The sequence below is a fragment of the Anomaloglossus baeobatrachus genome, chromosome 10 (assembly GCF_048569485.1).
Source record: "Anomaloglossus baeobatrachus isolate aAnoBae1 chromosome 10, aAnoBae1.hap1, whole genome shotgun sequence".
Lineage (NCBI taxonomy): Eukaryota > Metazoa > Chordata > Amphibia > Anura > Aromobatidae > Anomaloglossus > Anomaloglossus baeobatrachus.
In genome coordinates this window covers 16,089,851-16,115,778 of record NC_134362.1, presented here as the reverse complement: position 1 = coordinate 16,115,778, position 25,928 = coordinate 16,089,851, and the positions used below count along the sequence as shown (strand labels likewise).

Sequence of the window (25,928 nt, the reverse complement as noted above, 5' to 3'; positions counted from 1 at the left end):
CCTCTGCTGAGACCAGTAGTCCTCCGCTGCTCCTCTGCTGAGCCCAGTAGTCCTCCGCTGCTCCTCTGCTGAGCCCAGTAGTCCTCCGCTGCTCCTCTGCTGAGCCCAGTAGTCCTCCGCTGCTCCTCTGCTGAGCCCAGTAGTCCTCCGCTGCTCCTCTGCTGAGACCAGTAGTCCTCCGCTGCTCCTCTGCTGAGACCAGTAGTCCTCCGCTGCTCCTCTGCTGAGACCAGTAGTCCCCCGCCGGTGATAAATAATGATACATGATGCAGTAGCTGATCGTCAGCAGCCTTCACGATTACATCCGAGTGGCAGAGGCACAGTCATTCTGCTCGGACGTTGTTGTGAAAGCTGCATCAGGTCAGACCTTTCCCGGCAGCAGAGAGAGTGTGTAGAGTTACATGGCGGACACCCGGATGAATGTGATACCTTAGTGGTTACTGAGCCGGGGCAGACCTTTCTAACACAATCCCTTTAAACTCTACGTCAGTGACCATTTATATTTGTGTAACGTCATTATGTTGTCATTTTCCTTAAGGCGACTGAGGAACCGAAACCAACCTTCTCGTGCTGAATCTCGTCTATGAGCTTCTTGGCAGATTCGACATCTCTGATGAGGGCATTCTGCAAGGGAGAAGACATCACCGATGATTTCACCATTTCATGTACCCCCCCGTGATCCCCGGTATGCACCGCAGCCCCATAGGTTTACCCTGCAGGGGACATCTATGTTCACATTGCACAGCCCTGCACAAAGTGTGTGGGAAATATGTGCAAAGACATGGAGTAAGGGTCCCACTTCACCAGCAGGTGCTGTGGCTGCCTGGGAGGAGGGGGTATATTGGTATGTATGTATGTATGTATGTATGTATGTATGTATGTATGTATGTATGTATGTATGTATATGTATTATATATATATATATATATATATATATATATATATATATATATATATATATATATATAAAATATATGTCACCAGTAGCCGCTGGGGACGACCAGTGCAGCGTCTCGGACCCCTCACATGAGGGTGGGAATTTCACATTTTGGCTATAGCTACTTTACTAATCCCCGCTCATGTCTGATATTAATATAGGGATTTCTACCATCCCCCGCCATGTATAACCCACCCTTATAGTATAAACAGTTAAGACCCCCCAGACGGTACCTTGTCCTCCAGAGACGCCATCCTCTCCTTCAGGTGGAGCTGGAGCCGCTCGTTGGACTCGGACAGCAGTTTGTCCACGGTCTCGGACAGGCGCTTATTGTGCTCTTCGTTCATCTTCTCCCTCTGCCGGGCCTAATATTGGGGAGATTAAAGGACAATCTCTAACATTGCAGATCCGCGGATTATGCAAGACTGCCGCCCGGACCAGACCGTCCTCTTTACAGGCTGCTTAAATTAGGCACAGATATACTTAGAGGGCTAATCTTAGCCGCGGTGCTAATGAATGTCAGCAGTGTCGGATTTAACTGTCGGCCCAGAGCAGGGATCACTTCGGGGAGGGGGGTGGGGGGGGTGATGACTTCTGGAATCTGCCATATGTTAGGAGCCGGAGTCACACAATCAGAAAGAATAAAAATATACAAAAAAATTCCACTTTTGTAAACTGCAATGATTCAGAAACTTTAATATCTTTAAACGTTTAATACCTTGTACACATGTACCGGATTTTTCGGATTATAGGACGCACTTTTCCTCCAAAAAATTTGAGAGGCAAATGAGGGGTGCATCTTATAACCCGAATGTAGCTTACCGGGGGGTGGTGGAGAGCGGTACCAAGAGGCAGGGGCAATGCTGCGGGCGCTGTGCTGGGGGGCGCTGTGCTGACGGCTGCTGGTGCTTGGTGCTGTGCTGGTGGCGGCTGGCGCTGTGCTGGTGGTGAAGCAGGGGCCATCCTTAGGTTGGCGGTGCGGCTTCAAATAATGGCGCCCGCAGTCAGCGCATGTGCAGCTGGAGCTCTTGGCTCAACATCTCATCTGCGCACGCGCCACCTCCAGCACAGCAGCGGACTTAAGGAAAATGGCGCATGCACAGATGTGATCTCGGCTTGTAATTAAGCCAATAGCTCAATCTGTGCACGCGCCGACTGAGCGCCAATTCTTTGAAGCCTGCACCGCCCACCTAAGGATGGCCTCTGTCTCACCTCTCGGCCCCCAGCAAAGCGGCCCCCAGCACCGCGGCAGTTTTTGGATCTTGTCTGCCTCAAGCCACCTGCAGAAAGCATCTGGGACACCCGCCATACCATCGCCCTGCTCCACCACCGCTACAGCCCTCTCCCCTAGTAAGACACCGTCGGATTATAAGACGTACCCCAATTTATTTATTTTATTAACCCTTTCTTTTTTCCCCCCTCTAAATTTAGGGTGTGTCTTATAATCTGATGTGCCTTGCAAATAAATTAAAAAAAAAAAAAAAAAAATACGATTTTTTTTTTTTAATGTAAAAAAAACACAAAACAAAAAAAAAACCCTGTTACTTTCCTCATGGATAACCATCTTGTCACCCAGCTTTCCCCAGCCCCTGCAGAGCTCTGGTGTCACATTGCAATTACAAGCTTCTCAGGACGTGGAACACCCTATGACAAGCCCTATGGGCCCTGCAAGCTCAGAGGCAATTCTCACCTTATGGGAACCCGCCATATCTCAGAAGAAGCTGAATCAGCTCTATGTGTAGTCCAGTTTATGACGCGTGTCCCAATATATACAATGCTCCCCGAGACACGAGGTGAGAGGCTTAGGGCCTGTGATCAGAGTCATTGGTGGCTGGTGGAGGGGGCCTGTGACCCAAAATATTGAAGATATTGCTGGGAAGGCTATGTCCCAAGACATTGGGGGACCTGGGACCCGGAACATTTGGTGACATACTCTATGTGCCATGCAGGGTTTTTCCATGGAGGCTGCCGATAAACCCAAAACGGCAGGAGATTTACATCTTGTGAAGTTACTACATTTATTATTTCATACAACTAATAGAATATAAATGTGTCTTCTCTGGTTTTGGCTTCAGGAATCTTCCCCGTCGTCCCCCGCCCCGGTCCCGGCGTCTTACCCGCTGCAGCTCCTGGTTCTTCTCTTCCAGCTGAGACTCCATCTGACGTAACCGCTCCTCGATATTTCCGTGTCGTTCCTCGGCCTATTGTGATAAAGACAGGGAGATACGGAAGGTCACGTCCGCTCCTCATCGTGCCACAGCGAAGCAGCAAATATTGGTGAGATTCTGCAGTGTGAATACAAGCCAACAGCAAGTGTGCGCCGCAGCGGTGACTGATCATTGCCATCCTCGTCAGGAGGTGGGTGCAGATGATATAATGCACGATATACGGCCCCTCAGTGATGAAATGAATAAGCGCAGGCATATATAGGTCGAAATAGGGTTGTTATAAAATGGCGGTCGGCCCCCGTCAATCCTGACGACAAAGGAGGCCGGCCCCCGTCAATCCTGACGACAAAGGAGGCCGGCCCCCGTCAATCCTGACGACAAAGGAGGCCGGCCCCCGTCAATCCTGACGACAAAGGAGGCCGGCCCCCCGTCAATCCTGACGACAAAGGAGGCCGGCCCCCCGTCAATCCTGACGACAAAGGAGGCCGGCCCCCCCCGTCAATCCTGACGACAAAGGAGGCCGGCCCCCCCGTCAATCCTGACGACGAAGGAGGCCGGCCCCCCCGTCAATCCTGACGACGAAGGAGGCCGGCCCCCCCGTCAATCCTGACAATGAACGAGGTCGGCCCCTCTCACTTGACCGTAGCTGAGCTGCACACTGGTGGCAGAAAAAAATGCCATTCAGTGAACACAGAGGTACATCAGCGATGTGTCCAATTTATCCTTAGACACCATCGAAATAAGTGGGGGGGGCAAGGAAAGAAAAGTACACATCCACAACCATTTGCTTTTAGCCCTGTGCATGTAAAATGAAAATAAGCAGATAGGAGAGGCTTCCGTTTTGTGCACACAGCTCCAGCGCACAGTCATGCGTCTCTACATTTACAGGTGACAAACCCTGATTATTATTATTTTAGATGCACTAAATCAGAACAAAAAAAATGGTTGCAAGGTTGCACTTAATCACTAGAAGAAAGCCATAATAATCCCGTAGGGTGGCCATCGTACCCCACCTGGTAGAACGGGGTAGATAAGGGAACCGGATGGGATGGGGTCTTATGAATGACGTCTCTAGGGTAAGAATTCTCCAATTGATTGGTATTTTTCATTATGGCTCTTGCATTATTAGAGATAACAGGATTCGCTGTCGTGGGCTATACACTACGGTACATTAGCAATCATTGTAGGATCATAGATACAGATATCGCAGGAGGGCAACATCCTTCTAATAAGACGTGTTGTGTCCTGAATCCATATGGCTAGAGATGGGATTGTGGGGTGATACGTATCCCCATCTTCTCAACACAGTGCGACCAGCGGAGCCCCGACTCATACTGCCGCGCCTATAACTACATCATATGTGCACCCCTAAACTTACCTCCTGCTTTACAAAGTTCTATACAAGGTGGCTTTTTTTTTCTTATTTTAGCTAAAATATCAAAGTGAATGTCCTCCTGGACAATATATTCATTTCGTTATTCTACAAATGACAAAAGTAATTTGCAAATTTAATTTTTTACTATATCTGGTTTCAGAAAACTCCTCGAATCAGAGGATAGAAACAGAAGTAAATGATACAATTCAGTGTACCAGCGGCCACCACCAGGGGGAGCTGACTGCATACAAATTTACAGACTGAAATCAAAACTGTATGCAGTCAGCTCCCCCTAGTGGTGGCTGCAGGTAACCAGAATTTAATCTGGTAACTCTGTGCTCAACGATGCCCAATTGGAGAATGTCTCAGGTTACATTTGTCATCATTTACCAGCAAACTGGTAAAACCCTGTGAGGAGGTGACAAAAGTGGAGAAAACTGCACTAAAGGCCCCGGTGAGGGATAAGCTGCGTCCTCCTCCAGAACATAAACCAAGTCTGGAAAGAAAACTTCTGGATCTGGAAAAGACAGATCCTAAATTAGGGGAGGGTCACAGTGAAGAATTGAAAGCATAAAGGGGTCCGGGAGGTCCAGACAATCATCAGATCAGTGGGATCAGCACCTCCCCCGATCACCTGGAGCAGAGGCTGCCCTTCACCATTTACCTGGCACAGAGTCTTATTAAAGGGGTTGTCCACTGCTCTTACTTTGATGGTCTGTCCGTAAGGATAGGTCATCAATGACTGATCGGCTGGGGTCAGACACCCCCCCCCCCGCACACCCTCTGACCATCTATTCTCGGTCCCGGTGGCGGCAGCAGCAGGCAGCTGGAAATTCTTGGTTCCGGAGCTGCTGTATTTTCTGACAGAGCAGCTCCAGAACTGAGCACTTCCGGCTGCCTGCTGCTGCCGGGACCAAGAACAGCTGATCATCGGGGGTGCTGGGTATCGGACCCCGGTCGATCAGACATTGATGGCCCATCCTAAGGATAGGCCATCAATGTAAAAGTAGTGGACAACCTCTTTTAATGCCTGCGCCTGGTATTACAGCTCAGCCCACTCATTAGCAACCCCAGGCATCACTAAAGTATCCAGAGCTGTGCCAGGTGAACAATCAGGGGGATCCTGCGCCCGCTAGATCACTGTGACCCAATCCAGTTCACCGATTGGAGGCAATGTATTGAGTTGGACCCCCTCAATCTAATAGGGGTGCCGATCGGTCATGGTTAGGAGCCCCCTTATAAATAAAAGGGTTGATAACTTCCAAAAGGATAAATAATAAATAAAAATTTGCCATATTATTGAACGAGAGAAATGGGTCATAACGGTGACAAGTGGGACCCCAGAATGGGGCTCTGTTGGAATGACAGCTCTCCCGACAGTCCCAGAGACCATGAACGGAGCATTTCACAGCCCCCCGCTCAGGATAGCTGGGGGTCCTACAAGCCGTTGTTAACCCATTGGATAGGCAATAACTTTATCACCCGTTAAAAGGCGTTTTATAGTAGATTCCTGACCGCTATATACAGACATGTAAACAAAGAAGAGTTTCCACGCCGGCTCATGCTTAGCGGGCAGAAGAGGAAGACACCGGCCTGGGGTAAAGCTGGGCACACAGTATTAGTTGTGTTAGCGGTGGCAGCACATGCACGGTGTAGCGGGTGCTGAATGAATGCAGTGCGGAGGCTCACTCGGTATGGCGGCACATCCCAGCCATGGAATGGATTGTTAGGTTGAGCAGCATGGGATCCCGTCACTGCCCTTCACCAGGGAAAGCAATGGAACAAGCATGGCAGAAAACAGTGAGCGGAGTCTACCTTCCTAGGCACAGGCGCAAGTCCCAACACCTTAGCTTCCTGAGCGGCCGGCTTTCCCGGAGGAGGCAAAAGCTCAGACTACAGAGTCAGAGGACAAGAGAGGTGACAGACACACAGAGGCAGACAGAGGCAGGCGGAGGTGCGGGCGCTGGAGGAGGCCACATTCTCACAATTGTGCCGTTTTTAATAATAACAATGCTTTTATTTATTTTCATATTTTTCCAATTTTTTGCCCCGCTCTCTCCAGACCTCACCACCTCCGAAAACATGGAGAACAACATGGACGACACAATCAGAGAAAAACACGGCCCTGTCTCTCTCCTGGCAGCTGTTTTAGTAAAGCAACAATTCTGGAGTATCTGGTCTTAAAGAAGGGAATTTTGTTTACTTACCGTAAATTCCTTTTCTTCTAGCTCCAATTGGGAGACCCAGCCAATTAGTTTTAATTGGGTGTATAGCTTCTGCCTCCGGAGGCCACACAAAGTATTACACTTAAAAGTGTAACGCCCCTCCCCTTCTGCCTATACACACCCCGTGCCTCACGGGCTCCTCAGTTTTGGTGCAAAAGCAAGAAGGAGGAAAAGTTATAAATTGGTTTAAAGTAAATTCAATCCGAAGGAATTTCGGAGAACTGAAACCATTCAACATGAACAACATGTGTACACAAAAAAACAACAGCCCGAAGGGAACAGGGGCGGGTGCTGGGTCTCCCAATTGGAGCTAGAAGAAAAGGAATTTACGGTAAGTAAACAAAATTCCCTTCTTCTTTGTCGCTCTATTGGGAGACCCAGACAATTGGGACGTCCAAAAGCAGTCCCTGGGTGGGTAAAGTAATACCTCGTAATAGAGCCGTAAAAACGGCCCTCTCCTACAGGTGCGCAACCGCCGCCTGAAGGACTCGCCTACCTAGGCTGGCATCTGCCGAAGCATAGGCATGCACCTGATAGTGTTTCGTGAAAGTGTGCAGACTCGACCAGGTAGCCGCCTGACACACCTGCTGAGCCGTAGCCTGGTGCCGCAAAGCCCAGGACGCTCCCACGGCTCTGGTAGAATGGGCTTTCAGCCCTGAGGGAACCGGAAGCCCAGAAGATCGGTAAGCTTCAAGAATTGGTTCCTTGATCCACCGAGCCAGGGTTGATTTGGAAGCTTGTGACCCTTTACGCTGGCCAGCGACAAGGACAAAGAGTGCATCCGAGCGGCGCAGGGGCGCCGTACGAGAAATGTAGAATCTGAGTGCTCTCACCAGATCTAACGAGTGCATATCCTTTTCACACTGATGAACTGGATGAGGACAAAAAGAGGGTAAGGAGATATCCTGATTGAGATGAAAGGAGGATACCACCTTAGGGAGAAATTCCGGTACCGGACGCAGAACCACCTTGTCCTGGTGAAACACCAGGAAAGGGGCTTTGCATGACAGCGCTGCTAGCTCAGACACTCTCCGAAGTGATGTGACTGCTACTAGGAAGGCCACTTTCTGCGAAAGGCGTGAGAGAGAAATATCCCTCATTGGCTCGAAAGGTGGCTTCTGAAGAACCATCAGCACCCTGTTCAGATCCCAGGGTTCTAACGGGCGCTTGTAAGGAGGGACTATGTGACAAACCCCCTGCAGGAACGTGCGTAACTGTGGAAGTCTGGCTAGGCGCTTCTGAAAAAACACAGAGAGCGCAGAGACTTGTCCCTTAAGAGAGCCGAGCGACAAACCTTTTTCCAACCCGGATTGCAGGAAGGAAAGAAAAGTGGGCAAGGCAAATGGCCAGGGAGAAACACCCTGATCAGAGCACCAAGAAAGGAATATCCTCCACGTCCTGTGGTAGATCTTGGCGGACGTTGGTTTCCTAGCCTGTCTCATAGTGGCAATGACCTCTTGAGATAACCCTGAAGACGCTAGGATCCAGGACTCAATGGCCACACAGTCAGGTTGAGGGCCGCAGAATTCAGATGGAAAAACGGCCCTTGAGACAGCAAGTCTGGTCGGTCTGGTAGTGCCCACGGTTGGCCCACCGTGAGATGCCACAGATCCGGGTACCACGACCTCCTCGGCCAGTCTGGTGCGACGAGGATGGCGCGGCGGCAGTCGGACCTGATCTTGCGTAACACTCTGGGCAACAGTGCCAGAGGAGGAAACACATACGGAAGTTGAAACTGCGACCAATCCTGAACTAAGGCGTCTGCCGCCAGAGCTCTGTGATCTTGAGACCGTGCCATGAATGCCGGGACCTTGTTGTTGTGCCGGGACGCCATTAGGTCGACGTCCGGCATCCCCCAGCGGCAACAGATCTCCTGAAACACGTCCGGGTGAAGGGACCATTCCCCTGCGTCCATGCCCTTGCGACTGAGAAAGTCTGCTTCCCAGTGTTCTACGCCCGGGATGTGAACTGCGGATATGGTGGAGGCCGTGGCTTCCACCCACATCAGAATCCGCTGGACTTCCTGGAAGGCTTGCCGACTGCGTGTTCCCCCTTGGTGGTTGATGTATGCCACCGCCGTGGAGTTGTCCGACTGAATTCGGATCTGCTTGCCTTCCAGCCACGGCTGGAACGCCTTTAGGGCAAGATACACTGCCCTTATCTCCAGAACATTGATCTGAAGAGAGGACTCTGTCGGAGTCCAGGTTTCCTGAGCCCTGTGGTGGAGAAAAACCGCTCCCCACCCTGACAGGCTCGCGTCCGTCGTGACCACAGCCCATGATGGGGGAAGGAAGGATTTCCCCTTCGACAGAGAAGTGGGGAGAAGCCACCACTGAAGGGAAGCCTTGGCTGCCCGTGAAAGGGAGACGTTCCTGTCGAGGGACGTCGACTTCCTGTCCCATTTGCGGAGAATGTCCCATTGAAGTGGACGCAGATGAAACTGCGCAAAAGGAACTGCCTCCATTGCTGCCACCATCTTCCCTAGGAAGTGCATGAGGCGCCTCAGGGGGTGAGACTGGCCTTGAAGGAGAGATTGCACCCCTGTCCGTAGTGAACGTTGCTTGTCCAGCGGAAGCTTCACTATCGCTGAGAGAGTATGAAACTCCATGCCAAGATATGTCAGTGATTGGGCCGGTGTCAGATTTGACTTTGGAAAATTGATGATCCACCCGAAACTCTGGAGAGTCTCCAGAGCGACGTCCAGGCTGCGTTGGCATGCTACTTGAGAGGGTGCCTTGATCAGCAGATCGTCTAAGTAAGGAATCACCGAGTGTCCCTGAGAGTGCAGAACTGCTACCACTGCTGCCATGACCTTAGTGAAGACCCGTGGGGCTGTCGCCAGGCCGAAAGGCAGTGCCACGAACTGAAGGTGTTCGTTTCCTATGGCGAAACGCAGGAAGCGCTGATGCTCTGGAGCAATCGGTACGTGGAGATAAGCATCTTTGATGTCGATTGATGCCAGGAAGTCTCCTTGGGACATTGAGGCGATGACGGAGCGGAGCGATTCCATCCAGAACCGCCTGGTTTTTACGTGTTTGTTGAGCAGTTTTAGGTCCAGAACAGGACGGAAGGATCCGTCCTTTTTTGGTACCACAAACAAGTTGGAGTAAAAACCGTGACCCTGTTGCTGAAGAGGAACAGGGATCACCACTCCTTCCGCCTTCAGAGTGCACACCGCCTGAAGAAGAGCATCGGCTCTCTCGGGGGGCGGAGATGTTCTGAAAAATCGATTCGGAGGACGAGAGCTGAACTCTATCCTGTAACCGTGGGATAGAATGTCTCTCACCCATCGGTCTTTGACCTGTGGCAGCCAGGTGTCGCAAAAGCGAGAAAGCCTGCCACCGACCGAGGATGCGGAGTGAGGAGGCCGAAAGTCATGAGGAGGCCGCCTTGGGAGCGGTTCCTCCGGCGGTCTTTTTAGGACGTGACTTAGACCGCCATGAATCGGAGTTCCTCTGATCCTTTTGAGGCCTTTTGGACGAGGAGAACTGAGACCTGCCTGCGGGCCGAAAGGACCGAAACCTCGATTGTACCTTCCGTGGTTGAGGTCTGTTTGGTTTGGACTGGGATAAGGATGAGTCCTTTCCCTTGGATTGTTTAATGATTTCGTCCAATCGTTCCCCAAACAGGCGGTCGCCAACAAATGGCAAACCGGTTAAAAACTTTTTGGAAGCGGAGTCTGCCTTCCATTCACGTAACCACATGGCCCTGCGGACTGCCACCGAATTGGCGGATGCTACCGCCGTACGGCTCGTAGAGTCCAGGACAGCATTGATGGCGTAGGACGCAAACGCCGACGCCTGAGAGGTTAAGGACACCACTTGCGGAGCAGATGTACATGTGACTGCATTAATCTGCGCATGACAAGCTGAGATAGCTTGGAGTGCCCATACGGCTGCGAATGCTGGAGCAAAAGACGCGCCGATAGCTTCATAGATGGATTTCAACCATAGTTCCATCTGTCTGTCAGTGGCATCTTTGAGTGAAGCCCCATCTTCCACTGCAACTATGGATCTAGCCGCCAGTCTGGAGACTGGAGGATCCACCTTAGGACACTGAGTCCAGCCCTTGACCACGTCAGGGGGAAAGGGATAACGTGTATCCTTAAGGCGCTTGGAAAAACGCTTATCTGGACAAGCTCGGTGTTTCTGGACTGCCTCTCTGAAGTCAGAGTGATCCAGAAACATACTCAATGGACGCTTGGGAGATCTGAAACGGAATTTCTCCTGCTGAGAAGCTGACTCCTCAATTGTAGGAGCTGGAGGAGAAATATCCAACACCTGATTGATGGTTGCTATAAGGTCATTCACTATGGCGTCACCATCAGGTGTATCCAGGTTGAGCGCGGTCTCAGGGTCAGAATCCTGATCTGCTACCTCCGCATCATCATCCAGAGAGTCCTCCTGCTGAGACCCTGAACAATGTGATGAAGTCGAGGGAACATCCCAGCGACCCCGCTTAGGCGGCCTGGGACTGCGGTCCATGTCAGAGACCTCACCCTGGGACCCATGGTTCACCCCGGGAGCACTTTGCAGCTGCAAATGAGGGGGGCCTGGGGTCAATGATTGAACAGTGCCCGTGGCCTGAGTTACCGGTCTGGACTGTAAGGCTTCTAGTATCCTAGCAGACCATTTATCCATAGTCTCAGACAGTTTGTCAGCAAATACTGCAAACTCCGTCCCTGTCACCTGGACAGTGGTAGCAGGTGGCTCCCCCTGGGCCACCAGTAGCAGAGGCTCCGGCTGAGTAAGTGCCACAGGGGCCGAGCATTGCACACAATGAGGGTCAGTGGAACCTGCCGGTAGTATAGCCGCACATGAGGTACAGGTTGCAAAGTAAGCCTGTGCTTTGGCACCCTTGCTCTTTGCGGACGACATGCTGTTGTCTCCTCTGAGTACAATCCAGGAGGGTATATAGCCAAAAATCAACAGTGCGACCTTACAGTGTATATGTATAGCATATAAGCATATATATATATATATGTACACTCCGGCACTCAATGGGGCCAGCACCTCAGGTGCTGCTTACCGACCGCTCAAAGCGGTTGTGTGATCACCAGATTCCCTGCCTGGGTCTCCCAGAGCTTTCTCTCCTCTCCAGCGTCAGAAGAGCTGACAGGAATGGCTGCCGGCGTTCTGTGGGGAGGAGGGGGCCGAGGGCGTGCCCAAGAAAGTGCGGGAATCTGGAGCCCCACTGAGCTGAATGAGGGGGGAGGAGGATACAGAGTATGCTCCAGCCCTCAGCGCTGACGTTCTGTGCAGCGTCCCGCCCTTCCCCTGACTGACAGGCCTGGGGGCGGGAATATGCGCTACTAGGCCGCAAAAGCCAGGGACTAAAGTTATAAGCGCGGCCGGCATATAAGCGCGGCCGGCGCGGTAGTCCCCGGCGCACTAACACACCCAGCAGTGCTGCAGTGTATATGGTACCAGCGCTCCATGCGCGGTCCCCACGGGGACACAGAGTACCTCACAGCGCGGCCTGCGCGGTAGTCCCCGGCGCACTAACACACCCAGCAGTGCTGCAGTGTAAATGGCACCAGCGCTCCATGCGCGGTCCCCACGGGGACACAGAGTACCTCCCAGTAGCAGGGCCTTGTCCCTGACGATACTCGGCTCCTGTCCAGCAGATTCCCCAGGGGCTGCGGAGGGAGCACGGCCTCAGTGCCTGAAGACCGATTAGGATCCCACTTCACCCAGAGCCCATTAAGGGATGGGGAAGGAAAACAGCATGTGGCTCCTGCCTATGTACCCGCAATGGATACCTCAACCTTAACAGCACCGCCGACCAGAGTGGGGTGAGAAGGGAGCATGCCGGGGGCCCTATATGGGCCCTCTTTTCTTCCATCCGACAAAGTCAGCAGCTGCTGCTGACTAAGCTGTGGAGCTATGCGTGGATGTCAGCCTCCTTCGCACAAAGCATAAAAACTGAGGAGCCCGTGATGCACGGGGGGTGTATAGGCAGAAGGGGAGGGGCGTTACACTTTTAAGTGTAATACTTTGTGTGGCCTCCGGAGGCAGAAGCTATACACCCAATTAAAACTAATTGGCTGGGTCTCCCAATGGAGCGACAAAGAAATATTGCAACGTGTTGTTCCTCTGCTGTTATTCCTGGAAATCTAATAACGGACACCTCGGGGTTAGTGTGCGCGGTGCCGTTACGACGGATCCTTACATGGTCCAGTGCTCGGCGTCTATCACTTTACAAAATGATGCCTGCAAACTAAACCGTGCGGAGAAAATGTGTGACCGGAAAGCAAAGGTCTATGCAGACCTCAAGCAATATGCCAGGACATGACGCCATTAAAAGGGGTTGTCCAAGACCATTTTATTTTTCAACTTCGTCGCTAAGAACTATCAGGCCGCACCTGCCGGCGATTCTGCGGCTTCTGCTGACATCACGTGGACAGAGCAGCAGCTTCTCTTCCGCTCCGTTGATGGGGCGTCACTGCCGATGCTATGCTGATTGACAGCTGGCTCACTGCTGCCATCATGACGTTGAAGAGAAAGAGCTGCTCTGTTGACGTGAAGCAGCAGAATCACCAGCAGGAGCCAGGAGCAAGTAGAACAAGCAAGTTGTCAGCAACCTTTTTAAACTCCCAGTTAAAAAATAAAATTGTCCTGAACAAACCCTTAATAAATGCTGGAGGTCTGACCCCCACTGATGAAGAATCTGCATCGCTGCATGTCCTTTACCTTTCTTCTACACAGCGGCGCTCCCGGACACCCGGTTGTGTAGGGGCTGCAGGACGATATTGGCAACGCTGCTGTGCAGAGTAACTTAGAAGGGGACGCAGCACTGCGAACTCTTCATTTGCAGAATTATTTGGGGGTCCCAGAGACCATTAAGTGGCACATACTTGTAATATATAATTTGCCGAGAGTCCGTGTAGTGAAAAATTCAGCCAAAACGCAGCTAAATCCTAAATCAGACTGTGCCGACGCCCATGCTGTGGATTTGCATGCAGCATTTGATCTTTTTTCTGCCAACTGTGGATGTTTTCCCATGTACTGTATGGTCATCTGATGCGAAGTCTGCACCACAAACCCGCAGCATGACAATTCAGCCAATAGCGTCTGTATACGTGCCGGAGTCTTCACCGCAGATCTGTCATCTGCTTCCCACAAGGACCATGTGTCAAGGACTGAAGGAGCGCCGGCTTTTCCTAACCTTCACCGCCGTGGGCCAATATTAGTTTTTGCACTTTCACCTTTTCCTGTCCGCGTTCTATGAGCGAATCCTATTTTTTTCCTGCGCCTGGAATGGACTCTGCTCCAGAGCAACGTTTATACACCTGCACCTCATGTGACTTACATCCACGTCGTATGTCAGGAAGGGGTTAATAAAATTTTGCAAATGAAGTGAACCTTTCACGACACCAGCCGAAATATCAGGTTACAGAACGGGGGGGGGGCGAAGCAGTAGGATGGAGAGTTTTCTTGGGAAAGACTTAGGGATTTATGCAGTTGAAAGTCCGGACACGATGGGCTTAAGAGTCCAGTGGGCGGGGCCTATTCAGTAATTGATGGCCATTAATTAAAGGGAGACTCCAAATCACACACCAGCAACTATTCCCTGGTGTGTAAACCATGGAAACTGGCATTGCTGGGGTGTGTTATATTTAACCTATCACACTACTGATGAGCCTGTCTTTTTATGCACTACTCCCCCATACTTGAAGAATCTCCCCTTCATCCAAAAGTGTGGAGGGGTTGGGTCCCGTCACGTCAATGGCGTCTGTACAACCGGCAACAAAAAGGTTTCACAAAACCGCTATCAATAGGGTTTTATGGCGGCCACAAGATTTCATTCACCGTCCAGTAATGGTGGGACCCCTCACGTGACCAGGGGGGGTCTCGCTTACCTTGGAGAGGGCAGCCACTCTCTGGGCCAGCTCGGCCTCCACCTCGGGCAGGGTTTCCGCTTTCCGGATCGTCTGCTGAAGCTTCTGCTCTGCCAGTTCCAGCCGCTCCTGGATCTGCCGATTCTTTTCTTCGCTCTGATCAAAAACACGATTTATTAACCCTTTAATAACCACCGAGACGACCAGACATTTAGTCAAAAACCATTTTAGATCTCCGGCTACTGAAATAATTTTGTTATGTATTTTTAGGGTTGGGCAATAGATTTTCGTAAACATTTTTTTTTGTTTTTAGTTTCTAAATAGCCACTGTCCGTGCACACGTGGTGTATAGATTGTATATATTGCATACATTACCTGCCGGAGAACGGATTCCTTATTAGCAATTTCATTTTCAAGTTTATCATTGAGGTCGTGCACGGATGTGGCTTCGCGCTGGGCAGCGAGGTAGCGTTTTTCGAGAGTCGTAATCCTCTCTTCCATATCCTCCTTCTGGGCCATGGCCTGAGAATGAAGGCAATGAAGGAAATGGACATCCAGCAATCCAAAAGATAAAAATTAGCTCCATTCACCATAACGCGTTTTGGATCGCGCAGGATCCTTAGTCATATCCAAGTATAACAACCGAAGTCCGAACATTAAATGGAACAGAAATGGAGACCAAACCCCCTACAGCTATGGCCGGCGCTCCTCGCACCCCCTACAGTTACGGCCGGCGCTCCTCGCACCCCCTACAGCTACGGCCGGCGCTCCTCGCACCCCCTACAGCTACGGCCGGCGCTCCTCGCACCCCCTACAGCTACGGCCGGCGCTCCTCGCACCCCCTACAGCTACGGCCAGCGCTCCTCGCACCCCCTACAGCTACGGCCGGCGCTCCTCGCACCCCCTACAGCTACGGCCGGCGCTCCTCGCACCCCCTACAGCTACGGCCGGCGCTCCTCGCACCCCCTACAGCTACGGCCGGCGCTCCTCGCACCCCCTACAGCTACGGCCGGCGCTCCTCGCAAAATGCTACGGCCGGCGCTCCTCGCACCTCCTACAGCTACGGCCGGCGCTCCTCGCACCTCCTACAGCTACGGCCGGCGCTCCTCGCACCTCCTACAGCTACGGCCGGCGCTCCTCGCACCTCCTACAGCTACGGCCGGCGCTCCTCGCACCTCCTACAGCTACGGCCGGCGCTCCTCGCACCCCCTACAGCTACGGCCGGCGCTCCTCGCAAACACTACAGCTACGGCTGGCGCTCCTCACACCCCATACAGCTACGGCCGGCGTTCCACGCACTCCTCTGCCCCCGGTGCTCCACGCACCCCTCTACCCTCGGCTCTCCTCGCACCCTTCTGTCCACAGCGCTCCTCGCACCCCTCTGCCCCCGCCAACCCTCTGTCCATGGCGCTCCTCGCACCCTTCGGTCCATGGCGCTCCTCGCACCCCTCTGCAGCTTCGGCCGGCGCTCCCCGCCACCCCTCTGCCCCCGGCGCTCCCCGCCACCCCTCTGCCCCCGGCGCTCCCCGCCACCCCTCTGCCCCCGGCGCTCCCCGCCACCCCTCTGCCCCCGGCGCTCCCCGCCACCCCTCTGCCCTTTTTTGCTCCTATACTGCAGACATCCCACCTATTCCGCACAGTTTTACGCACTCTCTTCTTCATCTGCCAACCTCTCAGACATACATTTCCCATGCTTTTTTTTTTTCACGCTATTAATATTCTCCCAGTGTTCACTGCCGCTCTGTAGCATGGCAGCCTCAGCTCCCGGCAGCCGTCACGTCTCCTCACCTCTCGTACGTCACGTTGCAGCTTTGTGTTCATCTCTTCAGATTTAATGAGATCTTTCCTCGCTGTGTCCAGATCTTCCTCCAGCTCCGTCACCCGGTTGGACAGGATGGCCAGGCGTTCCTTCATCTGACTCTGCTCCTTGGACTGCTTATCGATGACATCCTGGAGCTCCACGACTTTGGACAGGTCTTCATCGTGACTTAAAGAGCCATCGGATGATCTCTGTCATAAGAAAAACAGAATGAACGCAGAATCGCCTCCAGGAAATTGACAGATCGCATCAGGAACAGACGAAGATCAAATCAGGAGCCGGCCTGATATACAGCGATTGCTGGCCGCACATGATATCAGCACCATGATGCAGAATCGGCACTGGCGCACACAGAGGACGGCCTGCGGCGAAACGTGTAGTGTATACACACCATGCACAATAAGGAGGATTTTACTTAAGGAGTAATTACCTTTTTTTTTATGGGTAAATTTGCAAAGTTCTTGTAAAAAGAATATTATTTAAAGGCTCATTGCAAAAGTCCCCGGCCACCTCTACAGTAATACAGCAGTGGCCGAGCATGCACAGCCCTTACAAGCTACTCCCAAAATAGCTTGTAAGCGCGGTGTCCTCACCTTGCCATTAGTGCTGGGCGTATTCTCCTGCTCGTTCTCTCCGGAGCCGTCATTGTAGCTTTTCTTCTGATTGTTTTGCTCTCGTGACACCATCAGCTGAATGGGCGACAGCAGAATGTCAGCAAACCATTGTTCCTGCACGGCACACGATCGTACGGGGAACTCCCAGACCACTCACCTCTTTGTGTGTTACGGCCAATTCTTCCTCCAGGAGGCTACATCTCTCCAACGCCACCCGCAAGCGCTCCCGCACCTAGAGACGAGAAGACGGAACTCAGGAGGGATCCCTACAACAGGGGCCTATGTGCGGAGCGTGAACAGCGGCACAACTACGGCTCCGTACCTCAACGCTAAAGGGCGAATCCAGACTGTAAAGTGTGTGGTCTGAAAAGGTTTCATAGATTAAAAGCATTTTGCAAAATTTTAGGGCAAAGAGTGAATCCTCTGCCAGTTCCAGAAGTGATGGCATCCCGTCTATCAGCAATGTCTGTGTTGCAGCCAATCACTAGCTTCAGCGTTACGTGCAAACCTCAGTGTGTGGGGCAGCGACTGGCTGCAGCGGTCACATGAATGATGGAAAAACTTCATCACTTCCATTCCAGATTGGTATCACCATATCCATGACTATTAGTGATAAGCGGGCACTACCATGCTTGGTACTCGTAAAGAGGAATTGGATGCTCGGATAGGCGCGACAAGAGACTATGATTGATCATCACTAGTTACCAGTACCAAGCACCCGAGCATGGTAGTGCCCGCTCATCACTAGTTACCAGTACTGAGCACCCGAGCATGGTAGTGCTCGCTCATCACTAGTTACCAGTACTGAGCACCCGAGCATGGTAGTGCCCGCTCATCACTAGTTACCAGTACAGAGCACCCGAGCATGGTAGTGCCCGCTCATCACTAGTTACCAGTACCAAGCACACGAGCATGGTAGTGCCCGCTCATCACTAGTTACCAGTACTGAGCACCCGAGCATGGTAGTGCCCGCTCATCACTAGTTACCAGTACTGAGCACCCGAGCATGGTAGTGCCCGCTCATCACTAGTTACCAGTACTGAGCATCCGAGCATGGTAGTGCCCGCTCATCACCAGTTACCAGTACTGAGCACCCGAGCATGGTAGTGCCCGCTCATCACTAGTTACAAGTACTGAGCACCCGAGCATGGTAGTGCCCGCTCATCACTAGTTACAAGTACTGAGCACCCGAGCATCACTAGTTACCAGTACTGAGCACCCGAGCATGGTAGTGCCCGCTCATCACTAGTTACCAGTACTGAGCACCCGAGCATGGTAGTGCCCGCTCATCACTAGTTACCAGTACTGAGCACCCGAGCATGGTAGTGCCCGCTCATCACTAGTTACCAGTACTGAGCACCCGAGCATGGTAGTGCCCGCTCATCACTAGTTACCAGTACTGAGCATCCGAGCATGGTAGTGCCCGCTCATCACTAGTTACCAGTACTGAGCACCCGAGCATGGTTGTGCCCGCTCATCACTAGTTACCAGTACTGAGCACCCGAGCATGGTAGTGCCCGCTCATCACTAGTTACCAGTACTGAGCACCTGAGCATGGTAGTGCCCGCTCATCACTAGTTACGAGTACTGAGCACCTGAGCATAGTAGTGGCAACTCAGCACTAACGTCCATATAAACGTCAAGTAATAAATATTTCATAACACTCTTTACTTGTCCAATTTAGAAAAATCCCCAAATATCGCAGCCTTCATCTACTCACTGGCATCAGAGCATCAGGTTTCGTGTTCTTAATTCGCTCCCACCGGAATCCCAGAACATAATGTGACCGGACATTTTTGTTTATTTCCTCTCCATCTTCCAAGACCCACAACTTTTTTTTTTCTTTTCCACCCACATTGCAGTACGAGGGCTTGTGTGGTAGTTTTGGGTTTTTTTTCCCCCATTTGCTTTACCATATAATGTACTTCAGTGTGCTGTAAAAATGAGCTGGTGCCGATTCTCCAGATCAGTGCGACACCAAACCCTGCAGTGTTACACTGTTTACCATACAAGTCAATGATTTTTATATTTTGTTTGGACTTTTAAGGATGCAGCAATATCAAATATACTTAGTTTATTTCTTTTATTTTTAAACTGGGAAAAGGGGGCAAAAGTCAGACTTAAAAGAACTTTTTAAAAAACTTTTTTATATATACTTCTCCTTTAGCTGGGCTTAAGGGGTGTACCAAGATGGCAGCCATGGAGGCCTTCAGTGAGTACCCAGCAGATATGGCATCTCATCGTCATGTCAAATGAGAGTAATGGCAACATGGACGCCCAAAGCACTGAGCTTTAAATTCAGCTGTCAGAGACTGATCGAAGCATCTAATGGGTTAACAAGCAGCAATAGGTGCTAGCTCTGGTCGCTGGTGCTTGAAGCAGATGACGGCTGTATAACACTGCTTCTAAGCTCGGCGCATACACACCAACAACCTGCATATGACTTACATGTATTTCTTATGTCGGGAAGGGTTTGGGCTCAATGTGGAGAATGTAGAAGGCCACCATCCATGTCTATTAGAGGTGAAAAAAGATGAACCCACGATTTGCAGGAGGGATCAAGGGTGGTCTGGCACCATCCACCGGACTGCTCGGGGGTCATGGATCAATAATAAGCTCTTGGATAAGTGTCTGCATTATTTTCGGAGCGCTCCAATTTCCCCAGCGCACACAAATCTTTCATTTTGGCCTCTAGGGGTAGTGACCTGCGGCTGTAATAAGTTGCCTTTACGCAGCGCAGCACTTAAAGGGGACAGATCGGCTGTGACCGTTATAAAATTAAGCCGTAATAATAGACCCAATCCCCGTCTCTCCAATCCTGTGCTCATCTAAATGATCCTCCAGATTTAGGAATTTAGCAAAATAAAAAGTGTCCCAAGAAGGGAACCGAAACGTGCCGCTCTCAGAAACCAGTTTCAGCCCTATTAAAGTATTATGGAGCGTCAGTCACCCGCGGGCGTCTCGTCCGGATCACTCACACACTTTACCTTTTCATCTAAAGCTTTGTGATGTTCAAACAGCGACTTCAGAGCCTTCAGGACTTCCACCTCGCTGGAGACTCCGGCCGGGGACTGCGCCTGCCTCTTCACCACGGTCATCCTCAGCGAGCGCTCGTGCCGGGAGACGAGACACTCCAGATGTTCCAGGAGGAGCTGCAAAGACACCAACAAGTGTTACCAAGAGACGCGGGAATCAAAACAGAGAAGGGCAGATAACACGAGGACGTAACCTACGAGGCCGCACTGCCCATGCTTAGCCCCCGAAATCCTTACCCGGGTATTGTTCCTCTCCGCCTTCAACTCCGCGATCTCTTCCTCGCGCTCCAGCAGCTGCTCCCGGCAGATGTTCAGCTCCTTCGTAAGCGCTGCAAACTCCTTTAAGACAAAATTAACAATCACTTGGAGGGTCAATTCAGTGACAACTTGTCGATTTATGGGAGGACTGACCACTGGGACCCCGCACTGACCTCAATAATGGCAGCAGAAATGCCCAATTAGAAAGAAGGAGTTGCTGCGCATCTGAACCACCGCTCCATTTATTGTCTGTGTGATTGCTGGAGAAGTAAACGCTCACCACCGCCCCATATTATCTATTGTACTGCTGGAGAAGTGCACGCTCACCACCGCCCCGTATTATCTATTGGACTGCTAGAGAAGCGCATGCTCACCACCGCCCCGTATTATCTATTGGACTGCTGGAAAAACGCATGCTCACCACCGCCCCGTATTATCTTTTGGACTGCTGGAAAAATGCACGCTCACCACCGCCCCGTATTATCTATTGGACTGCTAGAGAAGCGCATGCTTACCACCGCCACATATTACCTACTGGACTGCTGGAGACGAGCAAGCTTACCACCTCCTTTTATTACCTACTGGACTGCTGGAGACGAGCATGCTTACCACCTCCTTTTATTACCTACTGGACTGCTGGAGACGAGCATGCTTACCACCTCATTTTATTACCTACTGGACTGCTGGAGACGAGCATGCTTACCACCTCCTTTTATTACCTACTGGACTGCTGGAGACGAGCATGCTTACCACCTCCTTTTATTACCTACTGGACTGCTGGAGACGAGCATGCTTACCACCTCCTTTTATTACCTACTGGACTGCTGGAGACTAGCATGCTTACCACCTCCTTTTATTATCTACTGGACTGCTGGAGACTAGCATGCTTACCACCTCCTTTTATTATCTACTGGACCGCTGGAGAAGAGCATGCTCACCACTGCCTTGTATTATCTATCGGACTGCTGAAGAAGCGCATGCTCACCCCCACCCCGTATTATCTATTAGACCACTGGAGAAACGCATGCTCACCACCGCCCCATATTATCTACTGGACCGCTGGAGAAGAGCATGCTCACCACTGCCTTGTATTATCTATTGGACTGCTGGAGAATTGCATGTGCACCGCAAAGCCATTCATTGCCTTTTAGACTTTAGGATAAGCGCATGCGCACCACTATGCAATTTACGGTCAATGCGCACCACCGCCCATATACTGCCTATTACACTGATGGAGAAGAGCATGTCGGGCCACCACTCCATACTAACAAGGAATATCTGAACCCTGCTCTCAAGACAGGCGATGAGCTCAACACTTGGACCCCAACAATCAGCAAGATGGGTGATAAATAGTTGTTGCTCCTCGAGAAGTTATTTCTCATACATCGGGTGTCAAGAAGATTCAGAATAAAAAAAAAAAAAAAAAAGGTTTCTCCTTATCCGTTGCACTTTCTGATGGACTATTTAGATTCCTCCCCACTCCCAGTAGCTCTGCTTGCAGTCAGTGAATAGACTCCTTAGCCCGTTTCCATACTTGTCCAGTTCAGTCCAACAACAAATGCATATTTAAAATTGTAATAAATGGTGGTAACAAAATGTTGTCATTATCCCTGATGACTGCACACAGGTTACGAGATGATTGCCCTCTGACACGGCGCGTGGTCATGTGCACCCACGATCCGGAGCTCACGACACGCACGCCCCGGAGGATAACTGTGAATGACGTATAAGATGACGGCGGAGTCTCGCACTGGGGACATCAATATGACATCTATCACCCCGGACACCTGGAAACCTTTCTTTTGGACATCTGCAAAAACATCCAGGGAGATTACTGCAGGTTGTGAGGTCCGTGGTTTAGTTGCAGCGCACATGGGGGGGTGTGACAATGTTAAAGGTTATTTTCCCAAAATAATAATATGGGCTCACTTTTCTTAAGGGAAACCTGTCAGGTCCAATATGCACCAAAACACGAGCAGTTCTGGATGCATATTGCTAATCCCCGACTACCCGTCCCTGTATACACTAGCATAGATAAAGGGATCTATAGAAACAGTATTTCTAATTATCTTTTACCGTATGCTAATGAGCTCGGGGACTAGTCACCTGGGCGTTAGTTCCCCTTGGCTAGTTGGCCCCATTAGCATGTTCGTACACCCCTGCGGGTGTGCTAACATGCTAATGAATGCGCAGCGTCACAGGATGATGTCACTTGCCCATCTGCCGCCATCGCATCAGGCACTGGATTTCGGCTCAGTGTGCATGACCCTGGAGGTTCGGTCATGTGCACTACTTCAGTTTGAAGCCAGTACGTGTGTACACCCGGCTTCATAGTGCGCATGACCGAAACTCCGGGGTCATGCACACTGAGCCGAAATCCAGCATCGGGCGGCGATGGCGGCGGAGAGGTGAGTGAGATCATCCTGTGACGCTGCGTATTCATTAGCATGTTTGCACACCCACAGGGGCATACTAACATGCTAAGGGAGCCGACTAGCCAAGGGGAACTAACGCCCAGGTGACTAGTCCCTGCGCTCATTAGCATACGGTAAAAGATAATTAGAAATACTTTTTCTAAAGATCTCCTTATCTATGCTAGTGTATACAGGGACAGTTAGGCAGGGATTAGCTATATGTACCCAGAACTGCTCGTGGATCTGAATGCATATTGGACTCGACAAGTTCCCCTTAAGAAAAGTGGGAAAATAACCTTTAGGCTATGTGCGCACTGGAAAATGGAATTTTCTCAAGAAAATTCTGCAGGTATTCAAAGATTACCGCACCTGCGGTAAAAAACTGCGGCAAACCGCACCCGAAAACCGCATGCGGTTTGCCGCGTGCGGGTTGGGATGTGCTTTATTGCATTCAATGCAATAAAGCACATTGAAGAAAAAAAAAAAAAAAAGTCATTTCATTCTGAGATAGTAGATAGGTAAAGAGACAGAAGAATAGATAGAGGGATAGATAGATAGAGGGATAGACAGACAGATGGATAGAGGACAGATCGCTGCATTTCCCACGGTCGGCAGGGAGTTCATATTACCGGCCGTGGGAAATGACCGGTAATTACCTCTGCTGTCTCGCTGCGAGGCTGCATTCAGCTGTGTCTGTGTCAGTGCAAGCATCGCAGGACGCCGGAGCTGTGGATTACGCCGGAGCTTTGGTGCGGGAGGGGTTAATAAAATGTTGAACGAGGCTTGTTTGTTTTATTTAAAATAAAGGATTTTTCGGTGTCTATGTTTTATTCACTTTACTTACGGGTTGATCATGTCAGCTGTCACATAGACGCTGCCATGATCAAGCCTGGAGTTAATGGCGGTGATCCGCCACCATTAACTCTTTGTATTACCCTGACCGCCACTGCTACACGGCGGCAGGAAGAGCCGGGGACACTCCGGTAGTGCCGCATAATGCATGTGACAGTCCCGGGGCAGCTGCGGCTGATATTCTCGGCTGCGGGAGGGGGAGTGAGGCGGGGGACATTAACCCTGCCCCTCGCCCTCCCCAGCCTGAGAATACCGGGCCGCCGCTGTGTGCTTACCTCGGCTGGACGGTAAATATACGGCGGAGCCCACGTGCTTTGTTTTCTATATTTCTGTTTTCTTTCTAAGTGTGTTCTACCGTATGTGTCTGTGTGTGTGTACTATGTGTCTGTGTTCTGTGTGTCTGTGTTCTGTGTGTGTTTACTCTCTGCTTTGCTTCCTCTTCCTGTAATGACATCACTTCCCTGCAAAACCGCAGACAAGCGATGTACTTTACCGGAGGTAAACCGCGAAATACCGCAGGGAATAACGCAGGAAAACGCAGTGAACCGCACAGAATTTGCTGCCCGCGTTATTCCCTGCGGGATTTCACGATTAACATTGGAGTCAATGGAGTGAAATCCCGCAGCGACGTGAGGAAAAGAATTGACATGCAATTGTTTTTGCTGCGGGAATCCCGCACCAAAACATGCAGCTGTCAAATTCCGCATAGTGCGCACAGGATTTTTTTTGCCCATAGGTTTTGCTGGTGATTCACTGCAGAGATGTTATGAACGTTTTCTGCAGCGAAACATGCAGCAAACCGCAGGAAATCTGCGGCAAAATCCGGTAAGTGCGCACAGGGCCTTAAGGTTGTTGCCCCCTGTGTGCACGGTGACTAAACCACGGTTCCCTTTAATATATTTGTGAATATTAAAATTGGGAGCAGATTTTTATTTTTTTCAATATTCTTTGCGGAAAAGCATAAAGTGAAGTCCGCGGCGACTAAACAAAAAAATTTGTAGCAAAAAAAAAAAAAAACCATGTCACAAATTCAAGTTTTTGTAAATTTGTGGGGATTTGATTGCACCAAATCCGCCATATGTGCAATTAATCTTAAATAGTACCGCTACAAAGTCTCCTTGAGGCTCACTTGTGAATTTGCTACAATTGTATCCATTCAGCACAGCGCTACGTGAGACTTCCACGGATACATTGTAGCGCACGCTTGGTTGTGAATAGCTCTCCGGCTCGCGGCCCCTGGGTGTAAACATGAATTTTCCCATTCACCGAGAAGGATGCCATCTCCATGGAGTCGTCTGTCTCCCCCCTCACCCCAAAACATCCTATGAATGGACTAGGCAAGGAGAAAGCAGATTGCAAGCTCCGCGGCACAGGGCCTAATGGGCGGGATATTTGGCCACTAAAAAGGTAAAAACCCACAATAACAAAAACACTGAGGCCTGAGCTGTGATGACCGACTTCACCTTTCATCCTTGGTAGTAAATTCCTCGCTGACTGAGGAGTTAATCATTACAAGGGTCGAAATGCAAGTCCCAAGGACCGGCGCTCCCAAGGACCGGCGCTCCGGCTCTCACTTTTGGCACTCTTGAGGCCTCCTGTGAATGTGGAGGAGACCAGAGTTTGTGTCCTCACTTGATTTACACAAACTGTAACCACAGGGAAGGAATGGCGATCTGTCCCCGTCTCACAGCATTTCTATAGGATCCGGCTGCAGGGAGACAAGGGCCTAGAGGAGGAATTCCAGGAGAGGAGGCGGGTGACTGCCCCCGGGGTCATCCGGCCCAATGTGCAGCAGCTGATACACGGCAAACATCACTGAGGATAGACGCACCCGGCATATAGCGAGCAGGAGTCAGGAGAGCCCGCCGACCCACTCGCACGGAGAGACTGGGACTTTTACCTGCGACCGGCATCCATGCTGGCGTGTGCGGCTGCAGCTTAAAGGGGCTGTCCTATAGAGAATGCACCACCAATCCCTGTGTGATCGCTGGGGTCAGATCTATAGGACCCCCATCATTTACAAGCACAGAACGACCACTAATTAATGAGCATGTGTGACCACTGCTCCCGTCACTGTCGCACATGCTCACTAGTGCACCATTCATACATTGGGTACCCCTCACTCTGAAGATCGTTGGGGGTCGGAGCAGCCAGATGTCGTAGTGCAGATAGGTAGTAGTTATTACATTTGGGACGACCCCTTTAAAAGAGAACCTGTCAACAGATTTTTCCCTATTAAACCAAAATTACCCCCTTCTGCAGCTCCTGGGCTGCGTTCTAGGAAGGGGCGCCTTGTTGCTGTCCCGCTTTTCGGACCTCCAAAACAACTTTATAAAATATTACCTTTTCCTATGCAAATTAGTTTGGTTGGGCAGATGGGCGGGCTTTATT

General features: G+C 51.0%; 1 protein-coding gene across 14 annotated transcripts in view; it reads right to left on the bottom strand.

Moving 5' to 3' along the window:
- Positions 1 to 25,928, bottom strand: part of PPFIA1 (PPFI scaffold protein A1) — a 77,772-nt gene that overhangs the window by 33,816 nt on the left and 18,028 nt on the right. For 8 of the 14 annotated variants that reach the window (XM_075325779.1, XM_075325787.1, XM_075325789.1 and 5 more), the window contains exons 3-12: positions 20,251 to 20,352; positions 19,966 to 20,130; positions 17,136 to 17,210; positions 16,958 to 17,053; positions 16,334 to 16,555; positions 14,921 to 15,067; positions 14,567 to 14,701; positions 3,055 to 3,138; positions 1,171 to 1,302; positions 562 to 624 (exon numbers count right to left, since the gene is read on the bottom strand). In XM_075325779.1, the coding sequence (XP_075181894.1) occupies positions 562 to 624; positions 1,171 to 1,302; positions 3,055 to 3,138; positions 14,567 to 14,701; positions 14,921 to 15,067; positions 16,334 to 16,555; positions 16,958 to 17,053; positions 17,136 to 17,210; positions 19,966 to 20,130; positions 20,251 to 20,352 (1,221 nt within the window). Of the gene's footprint in view, positions 1 to 561; positions 625 to 1,170; positions 1,303 to 3,054; positions 3,139 to 6,295; positions 6,374 to 14,566; positions 14,702 to 14,920; positions 15,068 to 16,333; positions 16,556 to 16,957; positions 17,054 to 17,135; positions 17,211 to 19,965; positions 20,131 to 20,250; positions 20,353 to 25,928 lie in introns of all 14 variants that reach the window. The other 6 variants (XM_075325775.1, XM_075325778.1, XM_075325776.1 and 3 more) reach the window with 1 other exon arrangement.